The sequence below is a fragment of the Botrytis deweyae genome, assembly GCF_014898535.1.
Source record: "Botrytis deweyae strain B1 chromosome Unknown BDEW_022, whole genome shotgun sequence".
Lineage (NCBI taxonomy): Eukaryota > Fungi > Ascomycota > Leotiomycetes > Helotiales > Sclerotiniaceae > Botrytis > Botrytis deweyae.
Genome location: NW_024066229.1, coordinates 319,439 through 333,725, shown reverse-complemented (window position 1 = coordinate 333,725; position 14,287 = coordinate 319,439). Strand labels below are relative to the sequence as shown.

General features: G+C 39.4%; 5 protein-coding genes across 5 annotated transcripts; 2 read left to right on the top strand and 3 right to left on the bottom strand.

Annotated features, from left to right (window-relative positions):
• Positions 1–3,796: 3,796 nt before the first annotated feature.
• EAE98_008468 (uncharacterized protein) lies at positions 3,797–5,050 on the top strand (the record flags this gene model as incomplete). The annotated part of the gene is made up of 1 exon (XM_038956091.1): positions 3,797–5,050. The coding sequence occupies one exon, from the start codon at positions 3,797–3,799 to the stop codon at positions 5,048–5,050; it is 1,254 nt and encodes a 417-aa protein (XP_038807550.1).
• Positions 5,051–6,129: 1,079 nt separating this feature from the next.
• EAE98_008467 (uncharacterized protein) lies at positions 6,130–8,845 on the bottom strand (the record flags this gene model as incomplete). Its single annotated transcript, XM_038956090.1, has 3 exons — positions 6,130–6,794; positions 6,849–8,523; positions 8,576–8,845. 3 exons carry the CDS (start codon positions 8,843–8,845, stop codon positions 6,130–6,132), a joined length of 2,610 nt encoding a protein of 869 aa, XP_038807549.1.
• Positions 8,846–9,654: 809 nt separating this feature from the next.
• EAE98_008466 (uncharacterized protein) lies at positions 9,655–10,872 on the top strand (the record flags this gene model as incomplete). Its single annotated transcript, XM_038956089.1, has 1 exon — positions 9,655–10,872. The coding sequence occupies one exon, from the start codon at positions 9,655–9,657 to the stop codon at positions 10,870–10,872; it is 1,218 nt and encodes a 405-aa protein (XP_038807548.1).
• Positions 10,873–11,056: 184 nt separating this feature from the next.
• Positions 11,057–11,787, bottom strand: EAE98_008465 (uncharacterized protein; the record flags this gene model as incomplete). The annotated part of the gene is made up of 2 exons (XM_038956088.1): positions 11,057–11,601; positions 11,748–11,787. 2 exons carry the CDS (start codon positions 11,785–11,787, stop codon positions 11,057–11,059), a joined length of 585 nt encoding a protein of 194 aa, XP_038807547.1.
• Positions 11,788–13,457: 1,670 nt separating this feature from the next.
• Positions 13,458–14,101, bottom strand: EAE98_008464 (uncharacterized protein; the record flags this gene model as incomplete). The annotated part of the gene is made up of 2 exons (XM_038956087.1): positions 13,458–13,962; positions 14,055–14,101. The coding sequence occupies 2 exons, from the start codon at positions 14,099–14,101 to the stop codon at positions 13,458–13,460; spliced, it is 552 nt and encodes a 183-aa protein (XP_038807546.1).
• Positions 14,102–14,287: the final 186 nt, after the last annotated feature.

Genomic DNA, 14,287 nt, shown 5'->3' with positions numbered 1-14,287 from the left:
ATTAATAAAAAATCTTATTCTAATTTTACACCTATATTTTATATTAATCATTATCTTGCATTGATTCTAATAATTCTTTTCATTCAATTTTTTTAAAGCAAGTCGTTGACTAGTTTTTGAAAATAACTTTAAAACTTCGAAAGCTTCAGATTTCAATTAAACTATAATATACTTACAATACACTTACAATATACTATCGGTATACAATCGATATTATTCATTATTATAATCCCTATCTCATTAAAATCGAATTGAAAGAAAGCTAAGAAAGAAATGTTTTTATAATATGAATTCTTTAGAAGGCCTATAGGATATTGTTGTGATACAATATCGATATCCTTTTAAAACAAATAATTGAATAAAAAAAAAAGAGAATCTTTTTCGCAAAGCAATCGCAAACCCTATCTTATATCACACCCATGAGATACCAGTGATGCATTCATTTTATATTATTATATTATCGGAGGCGATGATTGCTTCAAGTATTTTTCAAAATGATTTAGGACTTTCAGGGTTTTCAGGATTTTCCTGATTTCTTTTAGATCCTAGAGATTCGATAAAAAGCTATTAAAGTTCCACTATTTTATAAGATTCTTGTTGAAGATAGGATCTCTATATAGCACTAGGGAAAAGTCTAGCTAGCTATTCTGTAATCAGTTCACTAATAAAAGCTGGTTTTATAAGATTCCTATTCCAAAACGATAAACCCCCAATATAACGTTCTACAAAAGGGAAGGGCCTAATTAGCTATTTAGATTCCTATCAAGAAAATAGAGCTCTTACATAAGCATTAGGGAAAAGCTTAGCTAGCTATTCCGTAATCAATTTACTAATTGAAGCTGGTTGCAAATGGTCGATATTATATTGAATAGCTTGTATTTTAACTAAAAACAAAATAGTGTTTTGCTGGAATCGTTTACCTAATGGTAGATGTAAATAGGTTATTTTGGGTTTTGTGAATTTCGAATTCATTAGTAGAGGTTGATTACAAACAGTTGAAATTCTATCAGATAACTTGTATTTAGTTTAAAACGAAATAGTTTTGCTAGAATTGTTTATTTTAAAAAGACAAATACAAAAACAATATTTTTGATGTCTTTTAAATTTCAAAAATTGAAAAAGCTTTATCATTTTCAGATTTTTTAGAATTTTAAAAGTTTAATATAAACTAATAAAATTAATAAATTTAGAATTCTTTTAGATTTCAAAAACCAGTAAAAAGCTTATAAAGTTTTACTATTTTCAGGATTTTCAGACTTTTTCCGGATTTTTCAAATCTTCAAATCTCTTTTAGGATTTTCGGATCTTTCAGATTTCTTTCAGGATTTCGGGATTTTCAAGTTTTTTTAGGATTTTCAAGATATCAGATCTTTTCTAGATATTCCGGATTTTTATTATTTTTAGGATTTTGAATATTATATAGTATCAAAAATACTGTTTATTTCTAATTTTATAAGTTTTATATATTTTCAAGGATTTGTTGGAAAGCTAGCAGAATTTTATTGTTTTTAAAGAGTTTTAGGATTTTCAGATTTTAAGAATATTAGTTTAACTAGCTTATAGAGTTCTGTTATTTTTTAGGATTTTCAGGATTTTCAGGAAATGGAATACTATTTGTTAGTAAATTGTTATCGAATTCTAATTTTATATATTATACTTTTGAGAATGAAAGCTGAAAAAGGAAAAGGTAAAACTTTATCAAATATAAATCATTTAATTGTTGAATACGAATTATTATTCTATTAAAAGCAAATCAACTTCTTTTTCGAATTTTTTGAGTTTTTTAAGGTTTTTAAGGTTTTTAAGCTTTAAATATAAATTGAATTATATAAATTAGATTAATTCTTAGTATTTTTGTATTACAATATAGCTTTTTTAAAGTTATAAAAGAACTGAACCTCATAAAATGAGAATATAAGTATTACAACTAGTTTGTTGCTATAAAAGTTAATAAGATTTAAAAAAAGAATTCAATATAATAACGATTAACTATCGAATAGCTTTCAAAAGCTTTTGAAGAATACAAAGCAAACTATCAAATAGCTTTAAAGCTTTCAAGAATAAAAGTCTAAGGAGAAGGACTTTATTACAAGTATTAATATAATATAAAATCGATATCAGACCAATTATTAGTTCAGAAGTAAAGAGTTTTTATATATATAGCTTCAGAAAAAAGGTTTTAAAGGAATTAATGAAAAGTCTTATTCTAATTCTATATTTATATTTTATACTAGTTATCACCTTGCATTGATTCTAACAAAAACTTTACAAAAATAGATTTTGAAATAATTCGATTTATAGATTATAAAGATTTTTAATTTTAAAAATATAGCAAAATATCGATTTTTGATGTGAAAATGAATTTCGGCTGATAGCAGTTGACTAGTACTGTAGAAGGCTTATTAAAGAAGCCGTTGGCATTCAAAGCTCAAGTGAAGATTCGTGATGGCAGACATCTGTTTCTCTTTTGAAGAGATACATTGTCCAGTGTCCCAATCGTGGAGAGCCTAGATGGCTGAGGGAATCTGGAGGCAGAAAAGATAGACATTAGATCTGTAGCAAAGTAACATAAAACTTAATAAATCTTGAATCTTCTTTTTTGAACCAAGGCCTTCCTGGGCCCTGGCTCTTTGAAAGCCTTTAACATGTGGTTTGAGAAGTGAATGAATGCCCAAGGCTCTGTACTGACCTGGGAATGGCTCGACTCATTCTTGTACTACCTCACCTTGATAAGTGATTGACTGACCGAGTGAGTACAACAGACACGACATATCAAAAAACTGGACCTATGCGCTCTAATCATCCTGCGCACTTTGTGTAATCAAAACAAGCTAGCATGAGAAAGAGGTCTTCACCTGGCTCAGAGTTTCATTACGCTCTCAAAAATACGAGAACGAAATACAAAGAATGCTGAATCGAAATGCATGACCTTGTTAATGCACTTTCAGTAAAGTTATTTGAAATAGAGGTATGAGTAGCACCATTTCTAATTCTTTGTGCCAAAAGTGGAGTGTCTGCAGGCTATACGGAACATGGACACGGGTACCAGCTGCGAATAATGATGTGCTTTATTTTTTTAACAATGTGATTCTGAGAAGCCTTTGAAGAATCGTTAGCACTATTTAACACAGGGCTTATAAAAAGTCCTGGCATCCTTTAGCAATATAGATATTTGATCATTGTGATAGAAGGAGGATCCCCATCTCGTCATCTACACCGTGGTATTGAATCCTAAATAAATTTGACAGGCTGGATTGACTGGAAGTATCAAAACAAGGCAAAGACGCACAGTTGAGAACGAATGGCCGGGCCTTATTTTAGCCCAAAAGTTAAGCGAATCTTCTATCGTACAGCAGAATATCCCAAGATCGATGTCCGGAAAATGTTTATTGATGTATACACTGTGATTACGCGAAAAGTGCGATCATCTCTATCATACATCCAGAATACCAGTGCATGATAGTCACAGAGGTCAATGACTGGGCTCTCTCATGCTTCTGCCTTTGGGGTCTTCCAAAATTAATTTTCCTGCATGCCAGGGCGAAGTTTTACGGCAACTCGCCTTTCGATTACTGTTCTCCACCATGAAATACTGAGGGTCGGGATAATTGATTGATTGAGAAAAAGACCGAAGCTGCGTATACAGATAGACATCTCTTTTTTCTATATCTAGTATATATATGTGTGTCTCCATGGCTGCTGTCTATCCAACTTTGGCTGAAGCCTACATTCTGTAACTTCTTTTCACCTGATTTCCTCGCAGTTCTGGCAGCCTGATACACATCTAACAATAAACATGGCCAATGCAACCCTTTCAAATACTCAAAAAGCTGGTTGGGTATTTGACCCAGATGGAAGAGGTACAATGGATATTATTTGGTCATGCTTACTGGCCTTATTTGCCTCTACCTGGACTGCTATGCATATAAATGTTCCTCACGAAGAGGAATCGTTCTGGGTCGTATCTCTTCGAAAGTTCAGGTGGGCAACTTGGGCAGTATTTGCACCCGAACATGTTACTCTCTTGGCTGCTCTTCAGTGGCAGTCTGCTCGAGCGTCCCGAGATAAGATGCGAGAACTTGGTGTTGGTCATTGGACTATTGCCCACGGATTTGTTGCAGACAGTGGGGGCTTCCTACTTTGCGCGCCAGATTCGCCACGATTCCCCATCAATTCAAGAGCTCTACACTACCTGGTCTCTAAATTCTATCTTGAAACGCCCACTATTGAAGAAAGAGAAATCATGGATCGGAGTAAAAAGGATCGTCTCGGGAAGGTTTTGACAGTTACCCAGGGTGGATACTTATTTGTCTCCTCAATTGCTAGAGCTGTACAATCTCTTGAAATTACTTGTCTCGAGACAATCACGTTAGCCATTCTCTTCTGTACCACAATATCTTACTTTTTCTGGCTAAATAAGCCTTTCGACGTTGAAGTTCCTATACGTCTCGAGTCGAAAGTGTCTATCTCTCAGATACTTCGTGAAGCAGAACCGGTCGCTTCTGGCGTCTATTCTGATTCTCCTTTAGACTTTGTCGAACAGCCTGGATGGCGAACTTGGAGACGCAGACCTATGTTCAAACACTTTGGCGGGCTTTCGCAGAGGCCGGTCAGAAGAATCCCAAACGACTACGTACTTGAGCCGAATTTCAAATTGGCTCTCTTCACCTTAACAGTCACTGTCGTCCATGCTGCAATCCATGTTACTGGCTGGAACTTGAGCTTTCCCACAACGACAGAACAGTTGCTCTGGCATGGCGCCAGCTTGTGCCTTCTTCTGGACCTTTTCGTTTGGGGTATAGTGGAAGTCTTGCTCTTGAAACCGGGCCTCGACTTTGATATGACACTCCTAGGAATTTGGGAAAAAAGGTCCTCGAAGCGCGGCTTTTGGCGAAGGTGGGGTCTTGATGGACCCGCAATTTTGGGCTCTAGCTTGTATTTTCTGTCCAAGTTGGCGCTCCTAGTTGGTGCATTTACTAGTCTCAGACTATTGCCAGAATCGGCATATCAGACGGTGGAATGGACAAAATTTCTACCAAATTTCTCTTAATAAAGACCCATAAAATGTACCATCTATCAATCTATTCAACGGCTGTCTCAAACTCCGAACAGTAGAATGTATAATGGCTGATAGTCTAATGAGTGTAATATGTTGCTTAGATTGATTGTACTGGAAGACGGTCATTCGCGTATCTTTGTCGAATTATATATACCGCCTCGTATCACAACAAATGTAAGGTTATAAGACAACCACGAACCCGCAAGCACATAGAGGCTGGAATTTACCCACTTATCAAGGATAATGTCGGTAGTTAAAATAGAATAGCCATTAAATGATTAAAATATCATGTAGAAATTATCTAGTTGGGTAATCTACAAATTTTTAAGTTGAGCATGTTATAGTGACTTCAGGAGTGTAGTAAGATTACAAAAATGGAAATAATAAAAGTTAAAATCGGAAGATGTCGAATTCTTAAAAGATGAAATTTTCATGCCTATAATAAAAATAGAACTGACTGGAAAGAAAAAACTGCTCTACGAATGAGTTGTCGTAATAATACAACGTGAATGATTCTACCCATTTGTACAGTAATAACTAAGAACAAATTCGATAACAATTCACGTCCGGATATACGTGCAGATTTACTCTTCACCGAGAAATCCCTTGGATCACATCCAGAAGCGTGCTATTGAATAATAAGTACTCTTCACTTGGGAATTTCCCATGACTGGTGCATACTCTCACCAATGTGTAAAAATAAAATCAAGCCTAGAGAGAAATAACGGACTCAGAATCTCCAATAAATAGGTGATAACTTCTACTAACCCCGTTCCGTTCTATTCCTACTGCATATCTATAGCACAGCACAGACAAGAGATGCTATTCTTTCTGAATGCAAGAAAAGCCTCCTTTCCCTCCCAATATCCATATACAAAGTAATGCGATTGCCCAACATATAATCATATCCACATGAGTATACCGAGCCTCCCACCCAAACGCCAACCATGCAGACCAGACCGAATCCACAGAATACCGTTATATATGCACATTTTCCACACCTTCCTAAATTATTCCGGATCACACTCCTCTTCTCTTGTCAAACTCTTCACTAGAAACCGACACCCTCTTTAAACCCCCTCAACCCTCGTCAAAAACTCTCGAACTCTATTTAAATCGACATCACTCTCACTCTCCACCGCTCTCGCCAATCCCTCAATAACACTATCCACCTTCGAAACATCCACACCCGTACACAAACTAATAATTTTCTTATACTTTGCTATCCTGCCAGTATCTTTACTTCTCAATTCTTGAACGCTTCTTTCCAAATTATCATTATTAGCTTTATAAGCCATGATTCTCGCTTGAAGAATATGTAGTGAAGGTAATTGTTGTAACAACGCTTGTCTATTCGCATGATCTACTTTGAGATTCGAATTTCTCGTCGGAGTATTATTTATATCTGCAGGAATTTGTGGAACCGCCAAAGATTTATCTGCATCACCAAGATGCATTTCAAGGTCTAGATCTGAAGTAGGTTGATTGAATTGTTGCTGAAGTTGAAGTAATTTCATACTTTCTTCTTCTGCGGCTCGAGTGAGGTTTGCGATTTTGAGATCACGTTCTTCACGTTGTCGATTACGTTCTTGTTTTGCTTCCATGGCACGTCGTTCTTCTCCTAAGCTTGCAGATGCTTCGCGAAGTTTGGCATGAATTGAGTCGATTTGAGCTTGTTTAGCTTCTACTTCTTTTCCAAAGTCTTCAAGTGTTGATTGGAGAGTTGCATTTATGGCTAAAATTATATTAGAAAAAATCCAAGGTGGGTAGTAGAATGACAGAAACTTACAGTCAATAATTTCACCACTAGTTTCACGCGTGGCTTTGTTTCCTCTCTTATCAGGACTTGCAAGACCTAAACGATCTCCAGGGTTTGTCAAACCCCCAATGAAATCTGATGGGCGTAACTTGGAATTATTCTGAATTTCAGGATCTGCTCCAACTTCCATGAGTTGGGAGATAATACTTTTGTTACCGACTCTAGCTGCAATATTGAGAGCAGTGTCACCTGAATTATCCTGTGCATTTACCATTTCAGACATAAATCGACCAATATCCATGGCATGAGGATTAGGCTCATGATTTTGTGATTGACCATTGAATGAACGACCTTTCCTAACAACAAATTCGAGAAGTGATTCAAGATAGTATTTACTAGCAGGGCTGCGACCTTTGACAGCTGAAGTGACAGCTATATGATGTAAGACTGTTCGTCCACGATTATCCTGGAAGCCAATAGTGTTGCCGAGTAATTCAAGAAGGTCCGGGAAACTTCCTTGATCCAAATTGTTAGCTACACAACATGCTCTCATCAATGCAGTCTCTCCTCTGAGATTGACTCGATATATGCTTGCGCCGGATTGAATGAGCTTTTGTAAGACAGGTAATCTTGCAAGAGTAGCAGCCCAATGAACAGCAGTATTGGCTGATTTGTCTATAGGAATATCGAGTTCTACACCGGACATAGTACGAAACGCCTCCTGATCATTGTGCTCATTCGTCCCCAAGTAAGAATTCTCGTTGTGAAAGAGTGACAATAGAGTCAATCCCTTCTTTCCATTGTGTTGATTTTCTGGTAGAGGCGGTAACGGCATTGGAGCTTCTTCCTCTTGTGATAAGCCCAAATCTTGACGATAGAAGAATGAATCATTAGGTTCGGTTGGAGACGGCTCTCGCAAGGACATATTATAAGCACCATTCATCGACTGTTGGCTATCATTCGGTGGCTCGAGAGATTCTCTTCGTCTTTTTCGTGGCGGCTCTTGGAAATCACCATCCTCTCTCCCAGTATGCGAGAACTGAAATTGGGATTGAGTTGCATAAGCCGAATCTCCATTCGTTAAACCTTCGTTAGAAACGAAGCTTTGGATACTTTGTTGCGAGTTGGGGAATGTAGTCTCTTGACTCATTTGTTGTGATGATTGTCTGCTAAAAGTAGGAGGTCTTGCGCTACTGTTTCGATTCCTAGGAACAGGCGAATCAAATCGGGCTTTGCTAATTGCTGCGACTGCGAGGGAAGCTTGATTCGAAATATTTTTAAAGAATGTTCCGGATTGTCCAATATTACGATTCTCGGTCCCTGAATTATAAAGTCTCTTTCTTTGTGCAGCCATTGCTTGTTCCTTCGTTGGAGTATCAATTCCACCTTGTCCTGCAATACCTCCATCTTGGCCCATATCATAGCTTAAAAGTGGCCGTAGAAGTTCTTCCACGCCATATTGTTTGCAAAATTCAACGCCTCTTTCGAATCTAATCCAAGTTCCTTGGTATTTTCCGTACCCACCCTGAACTTTCTCATGATCCCCAATCAGAATTTCTTTCTCGAGGACCTTTGTTCGCTTTCCTTTTTCGATTCCTGCTACTTTCAATATCTGGGTAGCATTAAGCCAACTATCTTTTCTCCGTCGCATGACTGCTATACGATTAACTTCCATTTCATATACATCGACACCGGAATAAACCGCCTATAAAAGATTAGTAACAGCTTAGTTTTCAATTGAAACAACATAAACATACCGAATAGATTTGAGGTGCCATGTCTCTACGATTCATGGCACCAGTTGAGTCGTATTGACGAAAAGGTCCACCTGGTTGCATCATTAAACCACCAGGCTGTGATCCTTGACTCATACTGATTGACATTTCGGAACGAAATCGAGTCGAATCTTGGCCACGATCGTGTGCGCTGTTGTTTGCAGAATATGTCTTCGGCGGCAGATGATTTTGTTTTGATTCTGATGTAGTCGCAAGAGGTAGAGGGTTGGATTTAATTCTCGTCGCTGCCATAGAATAAGAGATATCGACAGATATCGAGATGTTGCGACGATGTGTATTAGTCGAATGGCAATCGCGTCACCGAGGACGGTAAGATCCTTGAAACAAGGAGCTTTATCAATTCAATGTTCACTGAGCGCATTCACCTACAATGATGCTCAGATCAATGACGATAAGGGGAACGCGACTCAATATCTAAACAGGGGTGAGGTCGACGTGTCTTTCGTGTATCAAGCGCGAGGAGGTGTAAAGTGGTTTTGAGAATTGGTGTATTATTGGAATGTATTGGTGTGGGGGGTTGGATGGAAATTTAATTGGACTTTGACGTGACGGTTCGCGAAGCTAAAATGACCTTTTGGGTGGATAGATGTGTGATGGGAAACATTATGTAAGCAAGCTTTGACACGACCACGTGATGACTCAGAGCAGAAGAGAATTCCGACGACTCACTACATACATGCACTCAGTACATATGTTTTAATATACAATTGTCTCTTCGCCGTCGATATTTATATCTTCATACGAGCCATTAGTCAACGTCAAGATTCAATTTGAATGAGACTTCATTCCATCCTGTACTCTGTAGGTAAATATCCTCTCAACACGCGACTCAATGCCTATATTTGAAGGCGACAACAATATTTCTCTTCATCAATCTTCAGTACAATAATTTGGCAACTACCCAGGTACCTTTTGACTCTCCCCAAAGGATCAGGAAGTATTCTGCTTCTTGTTGATTCTCTTCATTCGTTTCATACTTTTTACGTTGTTAATACTGCTTGCGTTCACAAACCCAGCAACCCCCAGCTTCAACAGCTCCAATGCCGTCCATAAGCAAAAACGTTTACACACTTCCCTTACAAGTGAAGGAATACCTACCGCATTTCCGAAAACAATATCGAGCTCTCCTGAGAGAAGCAACGTATCTTCCTGATTCTGCCGCAAGAACTTTTGTCCACGATCTTCTTGTCAAACGATTCAATCCTCCCGATCCTCGAAAGCTGAATCCAAAATATTGGGGAACCGATTATTTACGGTCAAAGGTTGATTTGAAGAAACTGCAGACAAGATCCAAAAAGAATGCTACCAAATTACATTTACTAGAGCGTGTAAATCTGGAAGGCAGTATACCTGATTTACAACATGTCTTATTGAGAACATATGGACGTGCAGGACATAGAAGGAGGGAATTAATTACTCAATTGTTGAGACCTGGAGAGGATGAATTACCACAAGATGATACAGCACTATCACGAATTATCGATAGCCAGATTTCAAAGAATTTGGATGCGACCAAAGATGTTGAGATAGACAAAGCAAACGCTTCATCCAAAAGACAGCGCCGAGAGCACAAAAATGTGCATTTGTTTCTCGCGAGTCAACAAGCAAATAATCCCATGGAATCGATGAGAGGGAGGATAAAAAGTCTCAAGCTAGATATACCGTTAACGAATGCATGGGGACGTAGCTTCCCAGAAAAACGGAAAGTAAATATGCAACGCACATGGTGGGCAAGTCTTTTGGAACGAGTTCTACCACCAGTACCTGAACATGAATGGAATAGATTGAGAGATTTAGCAGAAGGAACACAGCCAATCGAGTGTCCACCCCCAAGACGAAAGGCTGCCGTTCCCCGAAATCAAAATGAAGATGCTGAATCCGCTGGAGAAAGGATGGATTCCCTGTACAACAAACCAGCCAGACTTAATGCGGATGTCTGGGACGAGACAACGATGAAAATTGAGCTAAATGACTCACAAACTTCCAATACGCCACAACACAACAGGACACGAGCGATGCGAAGGCTATACGGTATGATTTGGAGTCTTTCATCAAAAATGGTACAAGATGAGAACACTAAAGAATATACAATAACTTGGGGAGGGCAACGTTCACCATCCGCTGCGGGAGAGATCACAAAGCCATCGTCGAAAGATGCTGAGTTCTTCGAATTGCCAGACGATAGGTTAGCTCAGGGAACTATGGATAGAAAGATCAGGAAGTCAGTGAAGCGTGAAACACAACAACTGATACATTAGGATTGGTGTCACTGTTACTGTTCAATCTGTAGTATTGCTATTTGAGGCGGAAAAAAAGCCTTCTATAATGATTTTCATACGGATAGTTTCCAGTTCTTTCCTCATGTGACATCGCAAACACTCAAAACAACATTTACTAAAATGCCTCTTGACTTCTTCAAGATACTTCCTATCTCCTCTTAATCTACTGAGCTTTTTCCGCCAACTTCATCAATGCCTCCCCATCAACCCTCATTGTCTGCCACCCATCCATCGCCTTGGCACCCACACTCTTCCCCTCATAAAATTCAATACTAGGTTCATTCCACTTCAACACACTCCATTCCAATCTCCCTCCCTCCATATCCACAACCTCCTTCGCTAAAATACTTAACAATCTCGATCCATAACCCTTCCCCCGCTCGCTTTCCCGTACATACAAATCCTCGAGATAGATACCCGCTGAAGCGCGCCAGGTTGAGTAATTGTAGAAATATAGCGCCATTCCTATTGGTTCGGGGGGTTGGGAAGCAGAAGAAGGGGATGAGGGAGGAAATACAAGTAGACAACGCGCGGGTCGAGTAGGAGATATAGCATCTCCGGTCGAAGGGGTGGTGTTTGCAGGGGATACGAGTGGGGAGGGAGCAAAAGCAATAGTTTTGGAGAGGGAGGAGGGAGTGGCGAGTACAGAGGCGGATTCGTGTTCGTAGGCTGCGAGTTCGTGGATGAGGGTTAGGATTCCGGGGATGTCTGGGAGTGGGGAGGAGCAGTTAGTTTGGGGGTTGAGGTTAAGGTGAGATTTTGAGTTAAATGGATGGGACTGGGAAGGAGGAGAGATGTAGATAAAGTTTTGGGAGGATATAGTATAGTTTGATGGGGTGTAATCGTGATCTTACCTTCACGACGTGCATGGCGGATTATTGCTTCTTCGGCCATTTTTGTAAGATCTTAGAATATTATTTTACCAGGTGGTATGTGATCTTGACAAAACAATTGATATCTCAATTGAAGATGTTTATCGAAGATTGAGAAAGAGAGAAAGTTGAATTGGAGTTCCAGTAGGTTTGGGGAGTTTTTCTAGGACGCAGAGAGCAGAATATCGTGAATGTCAAGATAGCAGTGAAGGGCGTGATGCGGGGCAGATGAGTCGAATAGATTAATATCGGGGTTGAGGTTGTCATTCTGCTGGTCGTCAAAGCGGTGAAGAGTAGAAAGGGGAAGGCGGTATGGTCAGACACGTGAGTTTTGCAGAAAGAGCGCGGGATTTCGCTCCTTTTATCATTTTAGAGTGTGGAATTAGTAAATGCTGTGGTGTGCCGATGGCGGTTAGGAAAGGATTAACAAGTGATGATAGAGTGTGTATACATGCACACCTTGATGATTGATAAGGAGTCTTTGTTAACCAGATGTATTTATTTACCCATCGCGTCTTCAAACACTCTCCAGGTCAACCGCGATATATCCTGCCAGTATCGCACATTCGGAGTATTTTTCATTTTTGTACCCCCAAGTGACTAGACGATCTTGGAGTTCTCGATTGTCGGCAACTTTGGGGCGGTTTTAATACCGAATCATCTCATTTTCACTCTTGAGCTTGTAGTGGAGCTTTCTCAAAATCACCAAGAACTTGTGTTCTAGCGTTTCGACGGCGAGCTTTAGTATAAGATTGCCGTAACCTTATCGGACCCAAGAAATTTCTCCATAGCTTTGCTCTGTTTCCTTGTGCGTTCGAGCCACACTTTGCAGACATCTATGCAGACTCACACTTGAGTGCAGTTATGACTGGCCTACCATCAGTTCCAGTTCAGGAAATTGTGTCAATAACAAAGGCTGCATGGAACCAAATCATCTAGTATGACTAAAAATGGCAATCTCTTCAAAGTTGAAGTGGTACGCATAAAACATTTTTGTTGTCTTGTAATCTCCTAGTAGCTTTCGTCCCTCATTCACACATGAGGCCACAAAATGCAGACAGGTTCGCGGTCAAGATGAGCTGTTCAGAAAGAACTGGATGGTGATGAAATAATATATTGGAGGCACTTGGTAAGGCACGTGGTGAAAATATAAACCTGTCGAGCCTGGTTTGTTGCATACCTGGATTTCAAAGTGTGGGGAGATTGAGGAGATTTCCTGCCTCACCAGGCTATCGTCTGCCGATTTGGGGAGATTCTAGCTGTTCCTGCAAATACCAAAACAAACAAGCAGTCGTAACTCTCCACTATTCTCGGACAACAGATATGTCACCTTCCTACTGATTTTGTGAGTAGTGGAAAATTATATCAGTTCACTTGATGTTGCGCTTTTCGATATGCTGCTATGTATGAACATATTGCCAATGATCACACCCTGTCCATATGTATGTCAAGATGATGTAGATATCTGATCCAAGAAATATCGAAACTCCTATTGCTCTATAATTCTGATACTCAGCGCAAGAACGACTTACGTCCTGACCCAGGCTTCTCATAGTTTTGATGTCTGAGTTCATTATTGAACACGGTCTCGTCTGCTTTGAATTTGTCATCTAAAATCATAGAGGCGCCAGCTGTGGTGAACAAGGTCTTGAAGATTACTCCATTCTTGCCTGCCAAGTCCTTTCTCCCATTTTACGCAGCTAAGATATTACTATACATTGCTTTCGCTTTTCCATGATACATGTATTCAAGACCATCGACAACACACAGAAGCACACCAGTTGCTACATTCAAGAGATCGATAGTATGTGACAATGCCTCTTTCCAGCTTTCTAAAGGTTTCTCGAGTTGAGAAAACCGCAAAGGATTCGAATCAATCTCACAGTGAACTCCCGGCTCAAGAAGAGCAATGAGCTGGCGAATAAGTGCATATACAGGAAATACTTTATAAGCTTGTTCCAAAGTCAAGCCTTGTTGTTGCTCGGATCTCATGATGAGCCCAAAGAAGTGGAAGTTTATCGATGTCTTTGATATCATAGTAACACTAATCAAAGAGCCAGCAAGTACAGGAACATCAGAGGGATATCTGTGGCCAGCTTCTATTTGAATCCATTGGATAGTGCAATCGTTGTACTCCAGCCACTCTCCAAGTTTCATGGCAACAAATGTAGCTGCCCATGACGAGGGTGGTAGAGTTCTGTAGAAATCCGGATACCTTTGAATCCACTCCGAATAATGAATATTTTGAAGCGTCAAGATTGTTCACAAAGGCTCTTTGTCAAAACCCACTGGTTAGGAGCTTTGCAACTCTCTTGGTAGTCAAGGGTGTCAATCATGGCATGACAGCTGTGGAGACCAGTTCGCGGAAGAACCGGACTGGTAATTTTTGGAAGGGAAATATCAGAGGCATATTACATTGCTACATGGTCCGTAGCCTGAATTCTGTGTACCTTGATACTTGCTCGTGCAACTTCGGATGATAACCAACTTCAGCACCTCCTGGATGGAGGAAGACATGTACA